General features: G+C 40.5%; 1 protein-coding gene and 1 non-coding gene across 2 annotated transcripts; one reads left to right on the top strand and one right to left on the bottom strand.

Annotated features, from left to right (window-relative positions):
* Positions 1–1,269: 1,269 nt before the first annotated feature.
* Positions 1,270–13,712, top strand: rnf141 (ring finger protein 141). Its single transcript, XM_061722425.1, has 6 exons — positions 1,270–1,357; positions 3,269–3,406; positions 4,645–4,753; positions 7,543–7,727; positions 11,760–11,867; positions 13,037–13,712. Exons 2-6 carry the CDS (start codon positions 3,270–3,272, stop codon positions 13,185–13,187), a joined length of 690 nt encoding a protein of 229 aa, XP_061578409.1. The 5' UTR covers positions 1,270–1,357; position 3,269; the 3' UTR covers positions 13,188–13,712.
* trnar-ucg (transfer RNA arginine (anticodon UCG)) lies at positions 6,988–7,060 on the bottom strand. Its single transcript has one exon. It is a non-coding gene; the product is annotated as a tRNA-Arg (tRNA).
* Positions 13,713–19,892: the final 6,180 nt, after the last annotated feature.

Raw genomic sequence — 19,892 nt, 5'->3', positions numbered from 1 at the left:
ATATATATATATGTATGTATGTATGTATGTATGTATGTATGTATGTATGTATGTTGTGTGTACTGCTGCTACACAAAGCGAATTTCCCCACTGAGGGAGGAATAAAGGACAATCTAATCTAAACAGCAGCAGAGCTACATCAGCATGGATGACAAAAAGACAAATAGTTGTTACAGCCAATCACTTGTTTGTTTGTTTAAGGGGTGTGACCTCAATTATGGGATGTATTTATACTTGTGTGTGTGTCCTGGGAGGTATATACAGTAGCTTTAGCAGTTTGTTACCTTAAACTTCTTAAGTTTGTTTAAATGTAATGGAATCGAGTTTGATTTTTTTTAAATCATTATACAGGTTGAGTCTGGACTTTATGTCTCGTGGAGTTGTTTTCTTGTCTTAAGCACTTCAGTCTCCCTTCAGATAAGATGCTCTAATGCTCCACTCAAAGTCCAGGGCCTCAAACTAGTTAAAATGCTGCGGTGGGACTTTTAAGAGATCAATCAGGAGAAAAAATGATCAAAAAACCTCAAAACTGTATTCACTCATGGGACGCTCATAATAACAATTGATTTGAATTTTGATTTGATTTGATTCATTTTGTACATGTAAAAAACAACAATTCAAGAGAAGAGAAGAAAACAAAACAACAAAACAAAGAATTTAATACTTTAACATTTGATATCTTAATTTACATGTGCCAAAAAGGAGTAGGAAGAAGTGTAAATGATTTAATCCTAACCCCATTCACTAATCATTTAACCCATATTTATAAATACTCACACACTGTACTCACACTGTTAAATAACATTATTATTATTATTATTATTATTATTATTATTATTATTATTATTATTATTATTATTATCATTATCATTATATACTGTAATTATACATACATAAACATAGTTGACTATTTCTATATATTTGTACACACATGCCCATATACATATTTATATAAAATTACTTATTTACACTATACTGTCTCTATTAACTGCATCTGCTCTATATCTATATATATATATATATATATAGGCTATATATATATATACACACATATTCACACACACACATAATCATTGACAATGATCATTTTAATCATAATTGTTACAATATCATCCTACATTAAACCAAAGAGGGAGTACTTTTTCACAAAGCTGAAGGGGTAGTATCAGTTTAAACCTATAAAACGAAGTTAAAAGCACTTTAGCAGAGATCTTGTGACTTTTCTGTTTATTGACCAAAGCGGTGCTGAGTGACGTAGGCAACGCGTGGCGTGACGTCACGCGCATGCGTGCTCCGTGTTGTGTAAACGAAGCTAACGGTGGATGTCGAAAGTTTGGATAAAAACTCGCTTTTAAAGGCAGGTGAGCGGATATTATCACCGTTTCAGCGTGTGACAGCTTCAATCGTGATGTTTTATTCCAGATTTGTCTCCTCTAACGCTGCAGTTGGTGGTTTATATCAGGCTAACCGCCAATGCTACCCGAGGGCGTTGCTAGGAAGAACTTTGAAATCATCAAAACAAACTGAGTTCTCATGTTGATTTAAGCCCCGGATTACGGTGTTATAAACGAGTTATTCACGTGCTTTAACATGGTAATAGACCCAGTCCTTTTATTACGGATCAAAAGCAGGTTATTTGAACGCGGTTGTGATGCTACCTGAGACAGGTGAGCTGCGGTAACTGAACCCGCAAACCGGACAGGTGAGCAGGAACAGCAGGTACAGCAGGTCTGCAGGTCTGCTGGGGTGCCAGGGCTGTTACAGATGTTACACCCCGTTACTGTGTTTATTACGTCAGTTTCCAGTCAGAACAAACTACCTGCTGCACCTGTAAAACCAGGTAACACCCAGCTGTGACGCCACGCTCTCCTACAGACAGAAACCCTCCCTGGGACCCCTAGGTGCTGCTGGTCATCATCCCTCAACCCATCACCTGCAGGTCTGCAGACCTCCATAAACGCAGGTGTTTGCTGGGCAGGTGTGCAGATGTACGACGGAGCATTAGGGTCAAATTAAGCCAAAAAAAATTGATATTATGAGAATAAAGTCGTAATATTATGAGAACTCTAACAGGAAGAGCACATGCGTCTTTTGTGGAAGAGGAGCTGTCTGGTATAGTATAGTATAGTATAGTATAGTATAGTATAGTATAGTATAGTAATGGTCGACTGCGAAGGTATCGTGGTTACATCTGCTGCCATTCAAAGAGGTTTTGTTGTTTCTCAGGGAACAATGAGGATGATCATAAAGATTTTCTTCCAAGTCTGTGCGGTTCCTTCTTCGAAATAGACTTAGTCGTTTGCACAATCACTTTAAAGTCCTTATACTGATAATAATTTGATGCTGATGTGCCAAAAGAGTATTTCCTTATTTGTGAAACCGATACCAAAATATAACTTCACAAGATGCTCAATATTCCTCATTTTAACACAGGGAGAAGACTGCTCTTCCTGTTGGAGTTCTCATAAATTAACACTTTATTCTCGTAATATTACGACTTAATTCTTGTAATTTTACGACTTTATTCTAATAATATTATGACTTTATTCTCGTAATATTACGACTTTATTCTCATAATTTTACGACTTTATTCTCATAATATTTCGACTTTATTCTTGTAATTTTACGACTTTATTCTCATAATATTATGAGATTAAGAATGCTGATAGAACTGCTTTCAGAAACATCATGGGTCAAAATTACCAAACAGATCCAGGGTAGCAATCAGAGTCGTATGAAACCGGTTCCCACATTCTGTTTTATTTTTTTCCATTTTCAGTCTATTTCGGTTTTTAATTTTTGAGAATTTAGTTTTTAGCATTTTATGCAAATGTGACCCCAAGGCAGTATATAAAGTAATGAAATATAGACAATTTATGCAATTATAACTGAAAACATGGCAGTAGTTGTTTTCATGTCCAACAAAACATTCCTTTTTTGTAATGTAAAGTTGTAATGATGAAAAAAAAATCCATCTTTAGACATACAAATCGATTTTTAGGAATTAATACGAGAATCGATTTAGAATCGGAAAATCAATTTTTTCAACACAGGCCTCCTAGAAACACATGTGACTGGTCCCAAACAGCAGCAGATCTGGATCAGAATGATGAAAAACTAAAGAATCAAACTTTTGAACATATGCTCTGAAATCCAGATCTCAGTCTGGCTGAAACCCTGTCGTTGCACCTTAAAGAGCTGTTTCCACATCTTAAACCGGCTTCGGCCGGCCGGACTAACAGCATCTCGTTTCCTCTGCTCCCGGTAGGATGGGCCAGGAGATCTCGGGTCAGGCGGTGGTCCGCCATCTGCCTGAAAAGCTGCTGAAGCACGCGGGACTGGTGCGTGACGGCGGCCACCTCACCTACGAGGAGTTCCTGGCACGAGTGGCCGAGCTCAACGACGTGTAAGTCTCTCCACTCCACAGTTTTGGGGACAGATAATCACAGTAGCCTAGTCCTGATCCAGTTTTAGAGACCTGTACTGGTTGCTGTTTGTGTCTCTGCCTGTTCCTGTTTCTGTTCGTTTGTTTCCTCTCTTGCAGATTCCAAAGGCTTGTGGTCCGTTGTGTGTTTTCCTGCACTTCTGTCATTTCTGACTAGCAGCGGATGTCACCCCTTAACACCCCTCCCCCTATCCCTCTTATACAGAAGAGTATTAGGGCCATGCAGGAGAAAAATAAAAATAATATTTTAGAGGAGGAAGATTTTTTTTCATTATGCACTTCAAGAAAAAAAGTTGTAATGTCGCGAAAAAAGTGGAAACCTCATGAAAAAAGTCGAAATGTCGAGATTAATGTTGAAGTACAATTCCGAGAAAAAAGTCGAAATGTCGAGAAAAAAGTCAAAATTTTGTGAATAAAATTGAAATGTTGAGAAAAAAAGCAAAGTTTCAACTTTATTCTTGAAATTGTATTTCAACATTAATCTCGACATTTCAACTTTCACGACATTTCAACTTTTTTCTCGAAGTGCACAATAAAAAAAATCTTCCCCTCTCAAATATTTTTTCCCCTTCTTGGCCCTCTTGCGTACTCTTACATATATGTTTAAAAAAAAAAAAGATTAAAGAGATTAAAATGCATATACCGTACTTTCTAGACTATAAGCCGCTACTTTTTTCATAGGTTTTGAACCGTGCGGCTTATACAAAGGTGCAGCTATTCTGTGGATTTTTCTTCCACCGCTCGGGGCGCTCTAACCGGAATTAGAATCAAAACTAAGACAAAATAAATGCAAAGAAGAATACACTACTTCTTCTTTAGCAGATAGAAGAAGGTAGAAGCAAAGTTGCAAAGTTGCTGCCGTGTTAAGACACTGTTAGGAAAGGATCTATTTAGGTACATACATGTACATCATTTACAGTTCAAAACCTTCTGTACATGTAGTAAATAGAGCGGATGCGGCTGGTAGTTCAGAAAATATGGTACCATATATGCTTTGGGTTTTAACAAACTTGGTATTAACCATTAATATATATGCAGACAAGTTAAAAGGGAAAAAAAAAAGGACGTGTAAGTCTCTTCCTGTTGCGGTGATGCTTTGGCCGTGGAATAAGTGTTCAGGTGGAAGGAGACAGAGGTGTTTGGCAGAATAACATGCCTGATGTGAGGTTGGTGGTGACGTCTGGTCCTCTCCCCCCCAGGACTGCCAAGCTGGCGGCGGGGCAGCAGAAACACCTCCTGTTCGAGGTGCAGCCCGGGTCGGACTCCTCCATCCTGTGGAAGGTGGCGGTCAGGATCCTCTGCACCAAGGTGACCATAAAAACCCCGAAATCTGCACGAGGAGATGGACGTAATCTGATCGCATAGTAGAGATTTTTAACACCCATTACGCTTGGGAAGGTTGAATGTCTCAGGTGGGGAAATGTGTGTAATCCCACAAGCCTCCACTAGAGGGCAGAATAGACCCAGAGAAGACAGGAAGCCGAGTTGTAAAACAGTGTTCTCAACCGGGGGTCTGCGGACCCCTAGTGGTCTGTGGTGTGACTACAAGGCGTCCGTGATAATAAAATATATATTATTAAATAAGATCCTCTGACATTTATAGAAATAGATTATTATTTTACTCAAATGTGACCGAGACCTTTTATCTACCTAAACTAGAGAGGGTCACATGACCTTTTACTCTTTACAAGTGGAATTTTTTGTATTTTAATAAGAAATCTTGCACCTTAACCCTTCATGACCTACCATAGAACAAGTCTGTCGAAACATATTTTTACATGTTTACATGGTATACTGCCATTTTATGGAGTATTTTTAGTTGCTATGCATCAAAACAACCCATATAAGCTAATCTTTAATAATCTGTATGTTACAAGTCCATATTAACTAAATAAACTGCTAAAAAGTGCCAATAACTGCCAAAAAAAATGTAAATGTTTTTTTAATCTTACACATATTTTTCTAAATACAGAAATCCCACAGCTAGATCCCTCAAAATTGTAACACAGAAGCCACAGGAAATGTATTTGGAATGAATTGATACTTTAGTTTTTGAGATATATCATTCTCATAATATTATGAGATTAAGAATGCTGATAGAACTGCTTTCAGAAACACCATGGGTCAGAATTATCAAACAGATCCAGGGTAGCAATCAGAATCGTATGAAACCGGTTCCCACATTCTGTTTTATTTTTTTCCATTTCAAGATATGAGGGGGGTACAAGTGTTGGGAAAGATAATACCTAGTGAAATCCATCATGTTGTTCTGATATGCATTTGTAGTTATTTTATATGTATCAAGTAATAGAATAAATCAATACAAATAGACACAGAGTAATTCCATAAATTCCATAAATATATCATTTTAGATATTGTTTATATAGCGTTTAGATATCGCGTTTAGATATCGCGTTTAGATATTGCGTCTTCATCCGGCGCTGAAATCAGCTCCAAAGCTTCCCTCACGGTAAACCGTTATCTGTGTGTGGTCTTGTATAGTGAGTGTGTAGTGTGTGTGTGTGTCGATGAGTAATGTTTCGTGAAAATCTCTGATAAAAAGCACGAACAAGAGCACAAATTCAAACGGACTAGTTTCCCGGGGGAGTGACGTCACCTTCCTGAAGTGTTGTGAAAAACTCCAACCTGACGACTCGCTGACAATGTGGTGATGTAGATGTCGACGTACGTCAACGTAGGACGAGCTGTGAACATGAACCAGATCTAGAAATAACCCGCGATATCAATTATGAAGATTTCTACAATTTTACTGGATTATTATGAGATTTTTCCAAACGATTTAGTGGATTAAAACTCTGGGACACTAAATGAGGATATGTAAGTGAAACTCTTCTTGTTTAACATGCAGAAAGAATTATTTCTCTGTTTTATTTGGTTGTAATTGTACGTTTTGAGAATCAATATGCAAACGGGAGCGCCGGCACTCCAGCCGGGCATAAAGGGTTAAAGTTACTACAGGACACCGTTGATACAAACGTAAAACCATCTGCATTCTTTTCAAATTATGACTTTCCTCTTCATTTCTTTAAAATGCTTTTGTTGTGAAATATTTGCAGGAAGCTGCTGGGGGAACGCTCATTAACATGCAAAGTTCAAGTTAGAGCTCAAAATTACAATAATGTTAAAAAAAACAAACAAAGAAGAACATGATAAACACAATAACAAGAAGAAGAAGAAAAGAAGAAGTAGATGATGATGGATCGTATTAAAAAAACAGTTGATCATAAATTTCCAGGGGGTTGAGAACCTTTGCTGTAAAAGAAAGTTATTGTTTGGCTTTTGTTGTGGTCTAAAGCAGAAGAACCTCTGAGATGTTCGGACATGAACTCAGGTTCGTCGGATTCGTTGTTGGTGTTGTTTTGTTGAAGCAGCAGCAACAAAAGAATCCAGAATATCTGCAGCTAAAGATGCATGTAAAAAAGAATACGAAAAAATAAAAAAATGATATACAAACGGAGTAGGATTGAAGTAAGATAAGAAATTCTTTAATAGTCCCACAGAGGGGAAATTTCCAGAAAGAGCGACCGCGGCAGGACTCGAACCTGCAATCTTCTGATCCGAAGTCAGACGCCTTATCCATTAGGCCACGCGGCCGATAGTAAACGAAGTAAACACTTATCCTAAAACAGCATTTAGTTGTGCTACTATGTATGTATGTATGTAATGATAAAAGTTATTATAATGTATAGTATTACATTATCATTACTTTACTATAATACTACAATATAATAGAGAACAATAGACAGCAATGGTATAACAATATACTTGATTAACTATATAAAAGTAGATATGCTATATATACTGGTTCATATATTTACCCCCAACTATATACATCAAAATTACTATAAATCTATATATCAACATATCTACATATAACTATAAATCAATATATTTTAATAGAGATATAGATATATAAATACTGTACGTTTAATATAACTAAATATATCCATATACATACCTACATATAACATCTATATCCATAATATAAATCTATATATCTACATATATTAATAAATGTAACCGGTCCATCCGTCTCCGTCTCCGTGAGTGACCCTTGACCTCGTCTGCCCCCCCAGATCAACAAGGAGAACGGCGTGGTGGAGGCGTCGCGCATCATGAACCTGTACCAGTTCATCCAGCTGTACCGCGACGTCACCAGCCAGGCGGCCGAGGTCCTGTCAGCCGAGGGGGGGGCGGCCCCCGTCTCCTCGGCCCAGCTGCCCTCCGCAGAGTCCTGCCAGGCCAGCATGTGGATGGGGAAGTGAGTGGACGGGGGGGTGGAGATCCACTCACTAATCAATCAATCAATCAAATGTTATTTATATAGCACCTTTCATCCAGGTACATGAAATACAAAGTGCTTTGACATTTTGACTGAAAAATAAGCATAATAAACAAAACAAAATAAAAACTGGGAGACCAATGCACACTGACATACAATATAGTTAATTAAAATGAAAAAAAAAATTATAAAAGTTCAAGGATTAAGGCTAAAAAATAATCAGTCCACAACAATAAAATATAATAATAAAAACATTACAAGAAATAGATAAATAAATAAAACAGATACCTTTAAAAAAAATGTTAAACAGAATAAAACTATAACATTTTTATGCTACATAAAAGCCAGACCAAAGAGATTAGTTTTTAGTCTACGTTTAAAAATGTCCACATTTCCAGCTCCTCTCAGATCCTCCGGCTGTTCCACAGTTTTGGAGCATCGTGGATAAAAGCAGCATCACCAAATCTTTTAGTTCTACTCTGTGGAACAGCTAGAAAGGAAGAACCAGAGGTTCTGAGTTCCTTCCTGGTTCATAGAATAAAAACATCTCTGAAATATACTCTGGTGCAAGCCCATGTAGCGTTTTATAAACTAATAAAAGAACTTTAAAATCAACACGAAAACTAACAGGTAGCCAGTGTAAGGATTTTAAAATGCGCCTAATGTGTGCTCTCCTTCTGGTCTGAGTCAGAACTGGCGCTGCAGCGTTTTGCACCAGTTGCAGCTGATTGATGGTATTCTTGGGTAGACCAGTAAGGGTGTGTCCCAATACTCCCCCTCGCCCTCCTTTTCTTCCCTAACCCTAACTTTTGCGCGTTCCCGTGAAGGTAGTGGTGTCCCAATTCCTCTTTTCACCTAGGGGGAGGGGGCATAACGAGGGCTAGGGGCTGAGAATAGCCCCTTCAAATCGAGGGATTTCAGATGCTGACTTGGCGAGCGAGGGGGTATGAAAATTTCCCAGAATGCTTTTCGTCGTCATTTGCGGACTGAATCAAAAAAAAAAACATGGAGGACATTTCTGTTTTTTTTTGGGAGTAAAATCAATATGTTGAGTTAGTTTCTGCATAAAAATGCATTTTGATTACATTTCTCGGCGCAAACCGATATTTTACTTTCATAATATTCACTCAGTGAATGTACATCATCCCTTTTTTGTCCGTTGTTCGCTAAGATCGCGCCGGAATATGGTTACGTAAGCTACGTAAGCTACGCCGTAGGCTGCGTCTAGCTCGCCGACCGAGGAAAACATGCTTTACAGACTCGTCTCGATTTTGAGCAAGCAAGCATTCTTTCATTTTTTTGAGTCAAATGGCGAACCGCAAAGAGCAGGAGGATATTGAACCCACAAATGTAAGTATAATGTCCCATGGAATTAAAAAAATCACAGTGCTTTTGTATGTTTTAACAGTTTGAACAGTACATAGAAATACCACATTGTTTATTGTTTATTTTTAATACCAAAGAGTGAAATTACCGGAGTCAAATTACTTGTTGGACAATGTTAGAACCTGGCCAATAAAGCTGATTCTGATTCTGAGTTAACGTAAGATAATGCAATATGTGGCTGTTGATGATGAGTCGGGTAGATAACATTGCCGTGTCCTGTTAACTACTCGTTAACTCTCATATTTTCTACAAATGTGTTGTATATTTCACATTACTATAAGGCAGCAACGTTATTTGGGGGGGGTTACGAAGTAATAACGTCGCTTGCTGCCTTGTTATCATAGTTCAAACTTTTTTTTTGTTTGTTTGTTTGTTTGTTTTTTTTTTACGAGGACGTTTGTGCATTGCAGTAATCACATTTCATTCTAGAGACTCCGGATCAGGTCCGACACCTAATAAGCTTTAGGACTACCAACGAGGAGAATTTTACTAAGAAGAAATATGCTGCTAAACCACTGTGGGAGTGAGTGATCTCGCTATCTGCTTGCAGAATATCTGTGATGGGGTCCTTAACCATGGTAGAACTACTATTCATCACAGCACAAATTGGCAAAAAATGGGAAAATCTTAAAAAAAAATATAAGGTAAGCAATGGTTATGTCAAGTAATATTATCTGCTGAAGAGATGATGCTTAACAAAAAAAAATCCATGTAAAGTATTTATTAATAATCTTCTGTAAATTGTGTGTGTGTGTGTGTGTGTGTGTGTGTGTGTGTGTGTGTGTGTGTGTGTGTGTGTGTGTGTGTGTGTGTGTGTGTGTGTGTGTGTGTGTGTGTGTGTGTGTGTGTGTGTGTGTGTGTGTGTGTGTGTGTGTGTGTGTGTGTGTGTGTGTGTGTGTGTTATGCAGGACACAGCAGCCTCATGGCCTTTCTACAAAGAGATGCATGAGGTTTTGGGGTCCAGACCTTCAATCCAGCCTCCATGTTTGTTGGCGTCTTATGAAGATCCCACGCAAATACTCATGGTAAGTTTAGCAGTAAAAAAGCACAATCTTATTCCCCAGTCCTTCTTCCTATAGCTAGCTTGTGCTACGACCGGTGGTTCTCCTGATTGTGAGTAATAAAACACTACAGTACCTGAAGATCTAACTGTTATTTTCTTTTCAGAACATAATCGACCCTCCATCCTCACCGGTGTCCTCTCTGACAAATTCAGAGGAAAGCACAGAGGTAATTTTTATTTATACAGTGATAATGAACCTGGTATGATGTTGTGGGTGTGTATGATAGTCCAGTCATGTGTGTAATCAACATGTGTATCCATCTTTTTTATCTCAGAACACTTTGGAAGACGCCAGCACATCGGCCTCAAGCTCTGCCTCACCAGCTGGAAGAGGAAGCTGGAAGCTTCAGGCATCAGGTCCACTTTCCCCCCGATCCCCCCAAAAAAAGAAACTCTCTATGCAGGACTTCCTTCAAGCTGAGGCCGCCAAAGAAGACAGAAGATGTCAAAAAAATGAAGAACACATGGACAGGTTCCTGAACCTTTTAGAGAAAATGGTGGACCAGACACCTCATCAGCAGTAGCAGCACATACACTGCAAATTTTTTTTTGTACATATTTCTGTGCAAATTTTTTTATATGGAACAGCACCTTTCTTTGTTTTGCTTGCAATGTTTACTTTTTTTCTTTTTAAAAATGTTATTTGAATATAGCAAATAAAGCCTTTTTTACTGCGGATTCTCTCACTATCCTTATTTTACTATTGATCTCGTTGTACAGTTTATAATTTGAGACATTACCTTACTTTGAGAAACCCCAGAAGAGAAAACTGTTGTGAAACAAGTTTTATTAGACAATTTAAAAGTATTTCCAAGTGAGTAAAACCACACAAGTACAAAACTATATGAAGAACATATGGACAGGTTCCTGAACCTTTTAGAGAAAATGGTGGACAGGACACCTCATCAGCAGTAGCAGCACATACACTGCAAACTTTTTTTTTTGTACATATTTCTGTGCACATTTTTTTATATGGAATATAAGTGCCATATTAACAGCGCTACAGCTGAAATTAAAACAGCTTTTGGCTCTCAGCTTCCTGATCAGGCTAGGGATGGAAACGAGGGGTAGGGGGAGAATTGGGACAGGCCCCTGGGCCAAGTGCCCTAAAATCTCCCCCTTCTTTTTTAGGGCTTAGGGAAGAAAAGAAGTGCGAGTGGAGAAAAGAAGGGCGAGTGAAGGAGAATTGGGATTGGCCCTAAGAAGAGCATTACAGTCGTCTATCCTGCTAGTTATGAAGGCATTAGTGCATTAGTCTCTCCGTGTTGCTCAGAGAGAAACGGCCTCACCTTAGAAATATTTTTTAAATGATAAAATGCTGACACAGCGTACATGTGATTTGAAATTAAAATAAGAGTCAAATATGACTCCTAGATTTCTTGCCTCTTTGCTCGGGTTTACTCCATATATATTTAGTTTAGAGGCCCGTTTGGAGAGAATGGAGAGAACCTCCAGGTACCAGGTTCCTCCTCTGGAACCAGCAGGTTTACTTGTGGTTCCAGAGGAGAGGAACCTGGTACCAGTTGATCCAGATGTGCTGATCCAGATGTGCTCTGTTCCAGGGTGAAGCAGCTGACGGACCAGGAGGAGTGCTGCATCTGCATGGACGGCAAGGCCGACCTCATCCTGCCCTGCACCCACAGCTTCTGCCAGAAGTGCATCGATAAATGGTGACACCCCCCCCGGACTCCACCCTTTACACTTTCAGGCCCCGTTTACACGTAGCATAAACGGTGGTGTTTTCATGCATTTTGGCCGTTCATTAACACGTAAACAAAGCTCAAAGTCACCAAAAACGATCAGTTCTGAAAACTCCGGCCAAAGTGGAGATTTGCAAAAACTAAACAGAGGGAAACGGACATTTAGGCTTCAGAACGTCACATTATGCGACAGAAACGTCACCAGCGTCACGTGTGCGTCCCGTGTTTACAATTTGTTTGGCCACTGTCAATATTTTCTTGTATTTTACCTGTTTTATATTCTAAAGTCACACTTAAAAGTAACTTTACTTCTCTGTCACTACAAACGAAAGAGTCTCGTTCATCTTGGAAGTACCGTATTGTCCCGAATATAAGACGACCCCGATTATAAGACGACCCCCTCTTTTTCAAGACTCAATTTGAAGAAAGACTTTTTGAACACCAAATTACATTTTTATACAGAAAATAATTACAGTACATCTGAAACAAATGATTATAACAATATATTCGAGAGAAAAAGCATGTTATTTTGCATCATAACTTCTCCTAAGCTGCCGGTTAATCTGCCGAATTTCCACCCACTTTTCTCCAGATTATCGCTACGTTTCTCCACTTTCTGTTATCTCTTCTCTTATTTTCTTCTCTTTTCTTTCTTATACTATTTTTTATTTTTCTTCTTCGTGACAGGGGTTTGCTTTGGCCTGGGGAGTTAAGTTTAGCATTCGCTTTAAAGATATCTGGCGCCATCTAGCGTTGTAAATGGGTATAACGTCTAGACCCCGAATGTAAGACGACCCCCCCTTTTTCAGTCTTATTTCAATGCAAAAAACATCGTCTTATATTCAGGCCAATACGGTAACTGGAAGTTACTCGTGTCATTTGTTGACGTTTTTTCCAGGACTCTGATTGGCTTGCATGACTTTATGCTTCTCGTTACACTGCCCCCTGCAGGTTTGGCTGCTCATAGCACCGTAACAGCGTATTTATGCGGATTTGTGTAAATGATGGTATTTTTCAAAACGTAGAAGGGGAAATATCCGTTTTTGTAAATACCCGGCTATGTGTAAACGTGGCCTCAGACTCTAATCGTTTATTTAGAAACGAGCGGGTAATTAATCTCCACCTGCTTGTGTGTGCAGGAGTGGGCGGAGCCAGAACTGCCCCATGTGCCGCCTCCAGGTGACGGCCACCAACGACTCCTGGGTGATTTCCGACTTCCCGTCGGAGCAGGACGTGGCCCGCTACATCCTGAACCTGGCGGACGACGCGGGGTATCCCCACCAGCCCTGAGGGGGGAGGGGATACCCCCACCGGCCCTGACACCCCCACATCTGGCAGATGTGCCCCCTCCCCCCTCGTAGAGCAGACGCTCACCTGCCGAAACACAAACTATCACCTCACTGTGAAGATGTTGGAGCAGGAGGAAGAGCAGGTCTGCCTCCTCGAGGGGGGGGCGGGTCTGGACCCCCCCGGGGTCCCGCCCACCGCCACATAATTGGAGACTCTAAACTGCCCCCCCCTCCCCCGCCGAAGGAGTATAAAGTGATGGACGGACGGGTCTCTAAATGTCCTGATGACTCACTGAGAAGGAGGCCCCGCCTCTTTTAGGCCCCGCCCCCTTTAGGGGGCGTGTTTTTTTGGGACTGTGTGTCACATGTCACGTTTGGCGCTAAAATATGTTAAGATTATTTAACACACAGATGGTCCCAGGTGCAGCAGGAGCTGACCCGGGTCGGACTGAGTTGAGGTTAATGTAGCACTTTAAGAAACTAACCATGTTGTGATGTTGCCTTTATTTAACCCCGATAGAATCCAGCTGAGGGTGGATGGATGGATGGATGGATGGATGGATGGATGGATGATGGATGGATGGATGATGGATGATGGATGGTGATGGATGGATGGATGGATGGATGGATGGATGGATTGATGGATGGATGGATGGATGGATGGATGGATGGATGGATGGATGGATGGATGGATGGATGGATGGGTCGATGGATGGATTGATGGATGGATGGTTGGATGGATGGATGGATGGATGGATGGATGGATGGATGGATGGATGGATGGATGGATGGATGGATGAGTGGATGGATGGATGGATGGATGAGTGGATGGATGGATGGATGGTTGGATGGATGGATTGATGGATGGATGGATGGATGGATGGATTGATGGATGGGTGGATGGTTGGATGGATGGATTGATGGATGGATGGATGGATGGATGGATTGATGGATGAGTGGATGGATGGATGGATGGTTGGATGAGTGGATGGATGGATGGATGGATGGATGGATGGATGGATGGATGGATGGATGGATTGATGGATTGATGGATGAGTGGATGGATGGGTGGATGGATGGATGGATGGTTGGATGAGTGGATGGATGGATGGATGGATGGATGGATGGGTGGATGGATGGATGGATGGTTGGATGGATGGATTGATGGATGAGTGGATGGATGGATGGATGGTTGGATGGATGAGTGGATGGATGGATGGATGGATGGATGGATGGATGGATGGATGGATGGATGAGTGGATGGATGGATTGATGGATGGATGGTTGGATGGATGGATGGATGGATGAGTGGATGGATGGATGGATGGATGAGTGGATGGATGGATGGATGGATGAGTGGATGGATGGATTGATGGATGGATGGTTGGATGGATGGATGGATGGATGAGTGGATGGATGGATGGATGGTTGGATGGATGGATTGATGGATGGATGGGTGGATGGATGGATGATGGATGATGGATGGTTGGATGGATGAGTGGATGGATGGATGGATTGATGGATGAGTGGATGGATGGATGGATGGTTGGATGGATGGTTGGATGGATGATGGATGAATGATGGATGATTGATGGATGATGGATGATTGATGGATGATGGATGGATGGATGGATGGATGATTGATAGATGATGGATGATTGATGGATGGATGGATGGATGGATGGATGGATGATTGATAGATGATGGATGATTGATGGATGGATGGATGGATGGATGGATGTTCTTTTTTTTAATTTATATTTTCATCCCTGATTTCTGCCATTTTTATCACCCGGTGTCGGCCAGTATAAAGTTTGGTTGTAGGTGAGAGCAGCACCTCCACCTGGCTGGTGGCCCCGCCCCCTTCTACTGGTGGCCCCGCCCCTTCTGTCGGTGGCCCCGCCCCCTTCTGGGGGAAACATCCCATCAAATTAGAACAACAAAAAGAGAAAAGTGCTAAACAAAGCCAGTGTTGCTTGGTACCTGATGTGCCCAGAGGTCCCGACCCCCCGAGGTGCTGATGGAAACCCGGTCGGCTCCCGGGAACATTCACTCCCGTCCCGACAGATCGTCTGGAAATGGCTCTATAACCGTCTCCAGCTGTTTCTCTGACACCACTACTGACGTCTTTCCCTCTTCGCATTGTGTTACCACACCTGGATGCTCCAGACCAGCACTAGCACCCAGGACTAATCCAGATGTGGAGGAAATAATCCTCTGGTTTCTGAGCCAAATTCGGTGCACTATAACCCGCATGTTTGTTCCTCCCGCCACGGGTCACATGACCCTGTCATGTGACCACGGCGCGTCACATGACCCTGTCATGTGACCACGGCGCGTCACATGACCCTGTCATGTGACTTCCGCCGCGGGATTTCGCTGCGTCTTCTCGTCCTTATACTTGAATGTTTTTTTTTAATTATATCTGATAATTTCATAAAGTTTTATTTGCGTCTTATCGCTGTAGAAGTTCTGTAGTTTGCACTCGTCCACCAGCTTTTCCTCACCTGATTTAATGAGAGTTAAACTTTTACACCCAGGAAATGGCTTTAATTTGAGTCTCTTAAAAGGTTTAAGCGGAGCGTTGCACCAAGTTAGAGTTGGTTTTAGTCTTATATTAGTTTCACTGAAATCTAAAGCTTTGTTTCAGGTTATATTGATAGGAATCGCTAATTCGTTTGTTTGTTTTTTTGCTGTGAATTAATCAAATGTAACTTTTTTCCACTATAAGACAGTACTGTACATAACATGTGATTGAAAATTAACTTTTAAATGAAATCTACACTTTTTTATAAACAGTTGAAACCCAGTTTTTGTGTGCTTGTGTTTGTTTACACACACACTTGTTATTGTTTAATTACATTCATCATTGTTTATATACATTATTGTTTAAACACACTCGTTATTGTTTCCTTGAATTGCCTTGAAATAGTTTTGGCGAGCCGTCCACAACCCCACCATGACGCTGCCGCCGCTGTGCCTTACCGTTAGGAATGTTTTCTGAGGCCTGAAAACTTTCGGTGTGTCCGAAATCCCGTACTAAAAAGTATATACTAAAAAGTATACTTTAATTCGTCAAATTTTTGAGTAAATATCAGTAGTGTGCATTAATTTGGACGTACTATTAAGAGCGCACACGTCACTTCCTGCCGTTGGGAGGGGGGTTGTTACCATGGTAACCTGTCACAGCAGCGGTAGCAGTGGTAGCAGCGGTCCGCTCTTTCCCGTTTATCCTGGCCGAAACAAGATGACATTATTTAATATTATATACAAATATTATAATATTAATGTTATGTAATAATATTATTATACTTAATATTATACTTATGACATATACGTATCTGCGCAGCACTTAGCAACCAAACGCCGCTGCATTGCATTGTGGGAAGTTTCTGCTCGGCTAGTGTCCATCAATCCACACTAATAAATTTCTCCAGAATGAGTATGGATAGCGCATACTATTGAGTACATTCTAATGTTTCGGACGCACTAAAAAATCTCACACACTCATTTTGCTACTCATTAGGGTGGAAGTATGGGATTTCGGACGCAGCATTTATTTTATCCTATTTTATTCATTAAAAGAATAAAAACGTTTATAAGAAATGTTGAAAGTTGTTCCGGAGGACGAGCCAGACTGGAGAAGCTCCACCTCTCTGGTCCTGGTGGTGTTCCCATGATGCCGGGCAGCTACGTCACCACCCTGAACCAGCTACGTCACCACCCTGAACCAGCTACCGTAGCTGGTTCAGGGTGGTGACGTAGCTGGTTCAGGGTGGTGACGTAGCTGGTTCAAAGGCCGCGTTCAGACTGCAGGCAAATCTGATTCATATCTGATTCCTTCTCATATCCCATTTTCAGGGCTGACTGTCCACACTGTTTTTAGCAAGTGTCAAAATCGGATCTGGCTCTGTTCAGACTGTGTCACATCATTGACTGATCTGACGGGTTGCCGTAGCAACGACGTCGGAGCGGAGGCGTCACCCAGCGTGTGTGAAGTCATGTAATTGCAACATCAAAAACAATAACAATATGGAGCCAGCTCACATGCTGTTCCATACCTGTAAAGCTGGGCATACACTGTGCAATATTTTAAATCGTTTGAGACTGCCCCATCTCACTCTAATCCTCCCGTCGGACCTCTGTGTACTGGAACTCGAGGCTGGTTCTGGGGCAGGGGGGGGCTGTGCACACCCAAACGTGCGTCCTGCCCACCCGATCAAAGGTTATGGGGATCCTTTATTTTTTTATATATATATTAAAAAAAATAAAATATCTGTACCGTTCCTGATTGGGTCGGCACTGCGCATCATTTTTAGACACAGCAATGAACGCATACCGCAAAAGTTGTGTCTCGGCGGAGGGACCCGACGTCCCAGCAAAATGAGAAACAGAGAAAGTTGTTCAGAACAAAACCACCAGCAAACTAACAAACCAACCAACAAAGCTCAGAGTTAACAAAACGAACCAGCAATGAACAACAAATGAGCTGACGGGCTGCAGGTTCAGGTTCAGGCTCACAGCGCGACTGAAGGCTGATTTATGGTTCCGCGTTACACCAACGCAGAGCCTACGGCGTAGGGTACGCGGCGACCGTACGTGGAAATGCGGTCTTTTTTTCTGTTATTAAAACATGTTGTAATGTGAATTTGCAACACTTAAACAAAAAATAATAGTTTTTGACGTGACATCAGAGATTGTACATGCTCTCTGTGAAAGGATGAGTAGCTCCACAACTGGAAATGGGCGGGTGGTTTGGAGCGTCTGGGACAGTCATATCCGATCTGAGTGTTTGGAGCTGTTCAGACTGAGGCATTAATAAGTTTTATGTTTATTTGTTTTTTCTTGTTTTTTTTTTTCTGTTAAGCACTTTGTGTTTCATTATTTGTAGGAAAAGTGCTATATAAATAAAGTTTGATTTGATTTGATTTGATTTGATTCAAAAGAGTCATCCAGTTTCAATCTGGATGGGCTAAAAATCGGATATTTGCCTGCAGTCTGAACGCGGCCAGAGTGGTGACGTAGCTGAGCTACGTCACCACTCTGAACCAGTTAGCTGACAAGCAGGCTAACGTTAGCACAGTGCAGGTGAGCTGAACCCTTGATGTGAATCTGCATCATGTTCGGGTTTTAGCCCAATGTTTAACTTTAAAGGTGGTTCAGGTAAGTTAGCCACGTGCTGACCGACAGCACAACTAGCCAGCAACGTTTTTGTTTTTAACGCATGTTATTTGTATATTTTAGCACCAAAGAGATGGACAGAACATCTGAGACACCTTGCGGTTGTAAGAACAATTAGCTGGTTTTGACCAGTGGTGGCCGTCGGGGCCGGCAAGGCCTTCTCTGCTGGCCCTACATAACCAGAAATCATGATCATACTTATGATAAAGGTTCATTTAATGTTTTATTTATTTTCTAAATATCTAAAAGTATGAATATTCTCATCGTGTCATATTCTACGACGGAGTATTAGGGCCAAACTAAGACAAAAAAAAAATGCAAAATTACGAGAATAAAGTCGTAAAATTACAAGAATAAAGTTATAATGTTGCGAGAATAAACTTGTATTAACTTGTATTAATATAACTTCACAAGATGCTCAATATTACTCATTTTAACACAGAGTGTCCTGTTAGAGTTCTCATAAATTAGGACTTTATTCTCATAATATTACGACTTTGTACTCGTAATTTTACGACTTTATTTTCACAATATTATGACTTTATTCTCGTAATTTCCATTTTTTTTGTCTTAGTTTGGCCCTTATGACCCATCTTCTGTTGCCTGGCTGAATGAAATCTGCCTGTTTGCCAGTTGATTGACAGCTGCAATAGCCAATCAGATCCCAAGTTGCGTCTAAAGCCCTCTAGCTTCACGTTGAATGTGACATTTATGCGTCCTGTGATTGGATATCGATACTCAGTTTGATCCACGACGGCCGTGTTGGTGAGGGCAAACATTTTATTTATTTTTTTCACATTTAAGATGTTTTTACAATTTATTTCGTTCATATGAAATCGAAAATAACGAACTAAAATGACAAATATACTGAAAATAGAACAAAAAATCTCGCCCTTCTGCAGTGCACGTAAATAATGTGCCGCAGCTGCTGGTTGAACTCAGAGACTTCTTTATTGTTTATTGTGTCGCCGAAGTTTGGCTGTCTTGTTGGTGTCTTTCTGATATTAAACTGCGATTTTTCAATTTATTTTACAATCTTGTTAAAGCTTGCATATTCTTTGTGACTCCTACAGTGGACTCATTTTTTTGATGTTCCAGCAACAACAGGCCAGAAGCCTATAAGATAGTTTTTTGTCATCATTGTTTGAAGCTTTTTAAAACAATATTTTAAAAGATAATTTTAAAGAGCCTTTTATTTTGAAGTTTTGACATTAACATACCAGATATGTTTAATTGCTGATGCGGGTTTGTTGGTTTTTAAAATGTGCCGGATAATAGTCCATTTAATAAGATAATAGTCAATTTAATAAGATAATAGTCTATTTAATAAGATAATTGCCCATTTTGTAAACAACTGAGGTGATGCAATGCCTCTTAGTGCTTAAGTGTGTTTCTAACTTCTCTCCAGTCCTGCTGATATACAGGACTGTCTCAGAAAATTAGAATATTGTGATGAAGTCCTTTTATTTTCTGTAATGCAAAAATGTCATACATTCTGGATTCGTTACAAATCAACTGAAATATT

The sequence above is a fragment of the Cololabis saira genome, chromosome 5 (assembly GCF_033807715.1).
Source record: "Cololabis saira isolate AMF1-May2022 chromosome 5, fColSai1.1, whole genome shotgun sequence".
NCBI lineage: Eukaryota > Metazoa > Chordata > Actinopteri > Beloniformes > Belonidae > Cololabis > Cololabis saira.
The sequence above is the reverse complement of the archived record's forward strand: the minus strand, read 5'-3'. Positions and strand labels throughout refer to the sequence as shown.

Excerpts from the sequence above, each read along its gene's own strand:
- rnf141 (XM_061722425.1), top strand. The coding sequence starts at position 3,270 with ATGGGCCAGGAGATCTCGGGTCAGGCGGTGGTCCGCCATCTGCCTGAA. Across the intron at positions 3,407-4,644 it reads GTGGCCGAGCTCAACGACGT|GACTGCCAAGCTGGCGGCGG; the intron begins GTAAGTCTCTCC and ends TCTCCCCCCCAG. Across the intron at positions 4,754-7,542 it reads TCAGGATCCTCTGCACCAAG|ATCAACAAGGAGAACGGCGT; the intron begins GTGACCATAAAA and ends CTGCCCCCCCAG.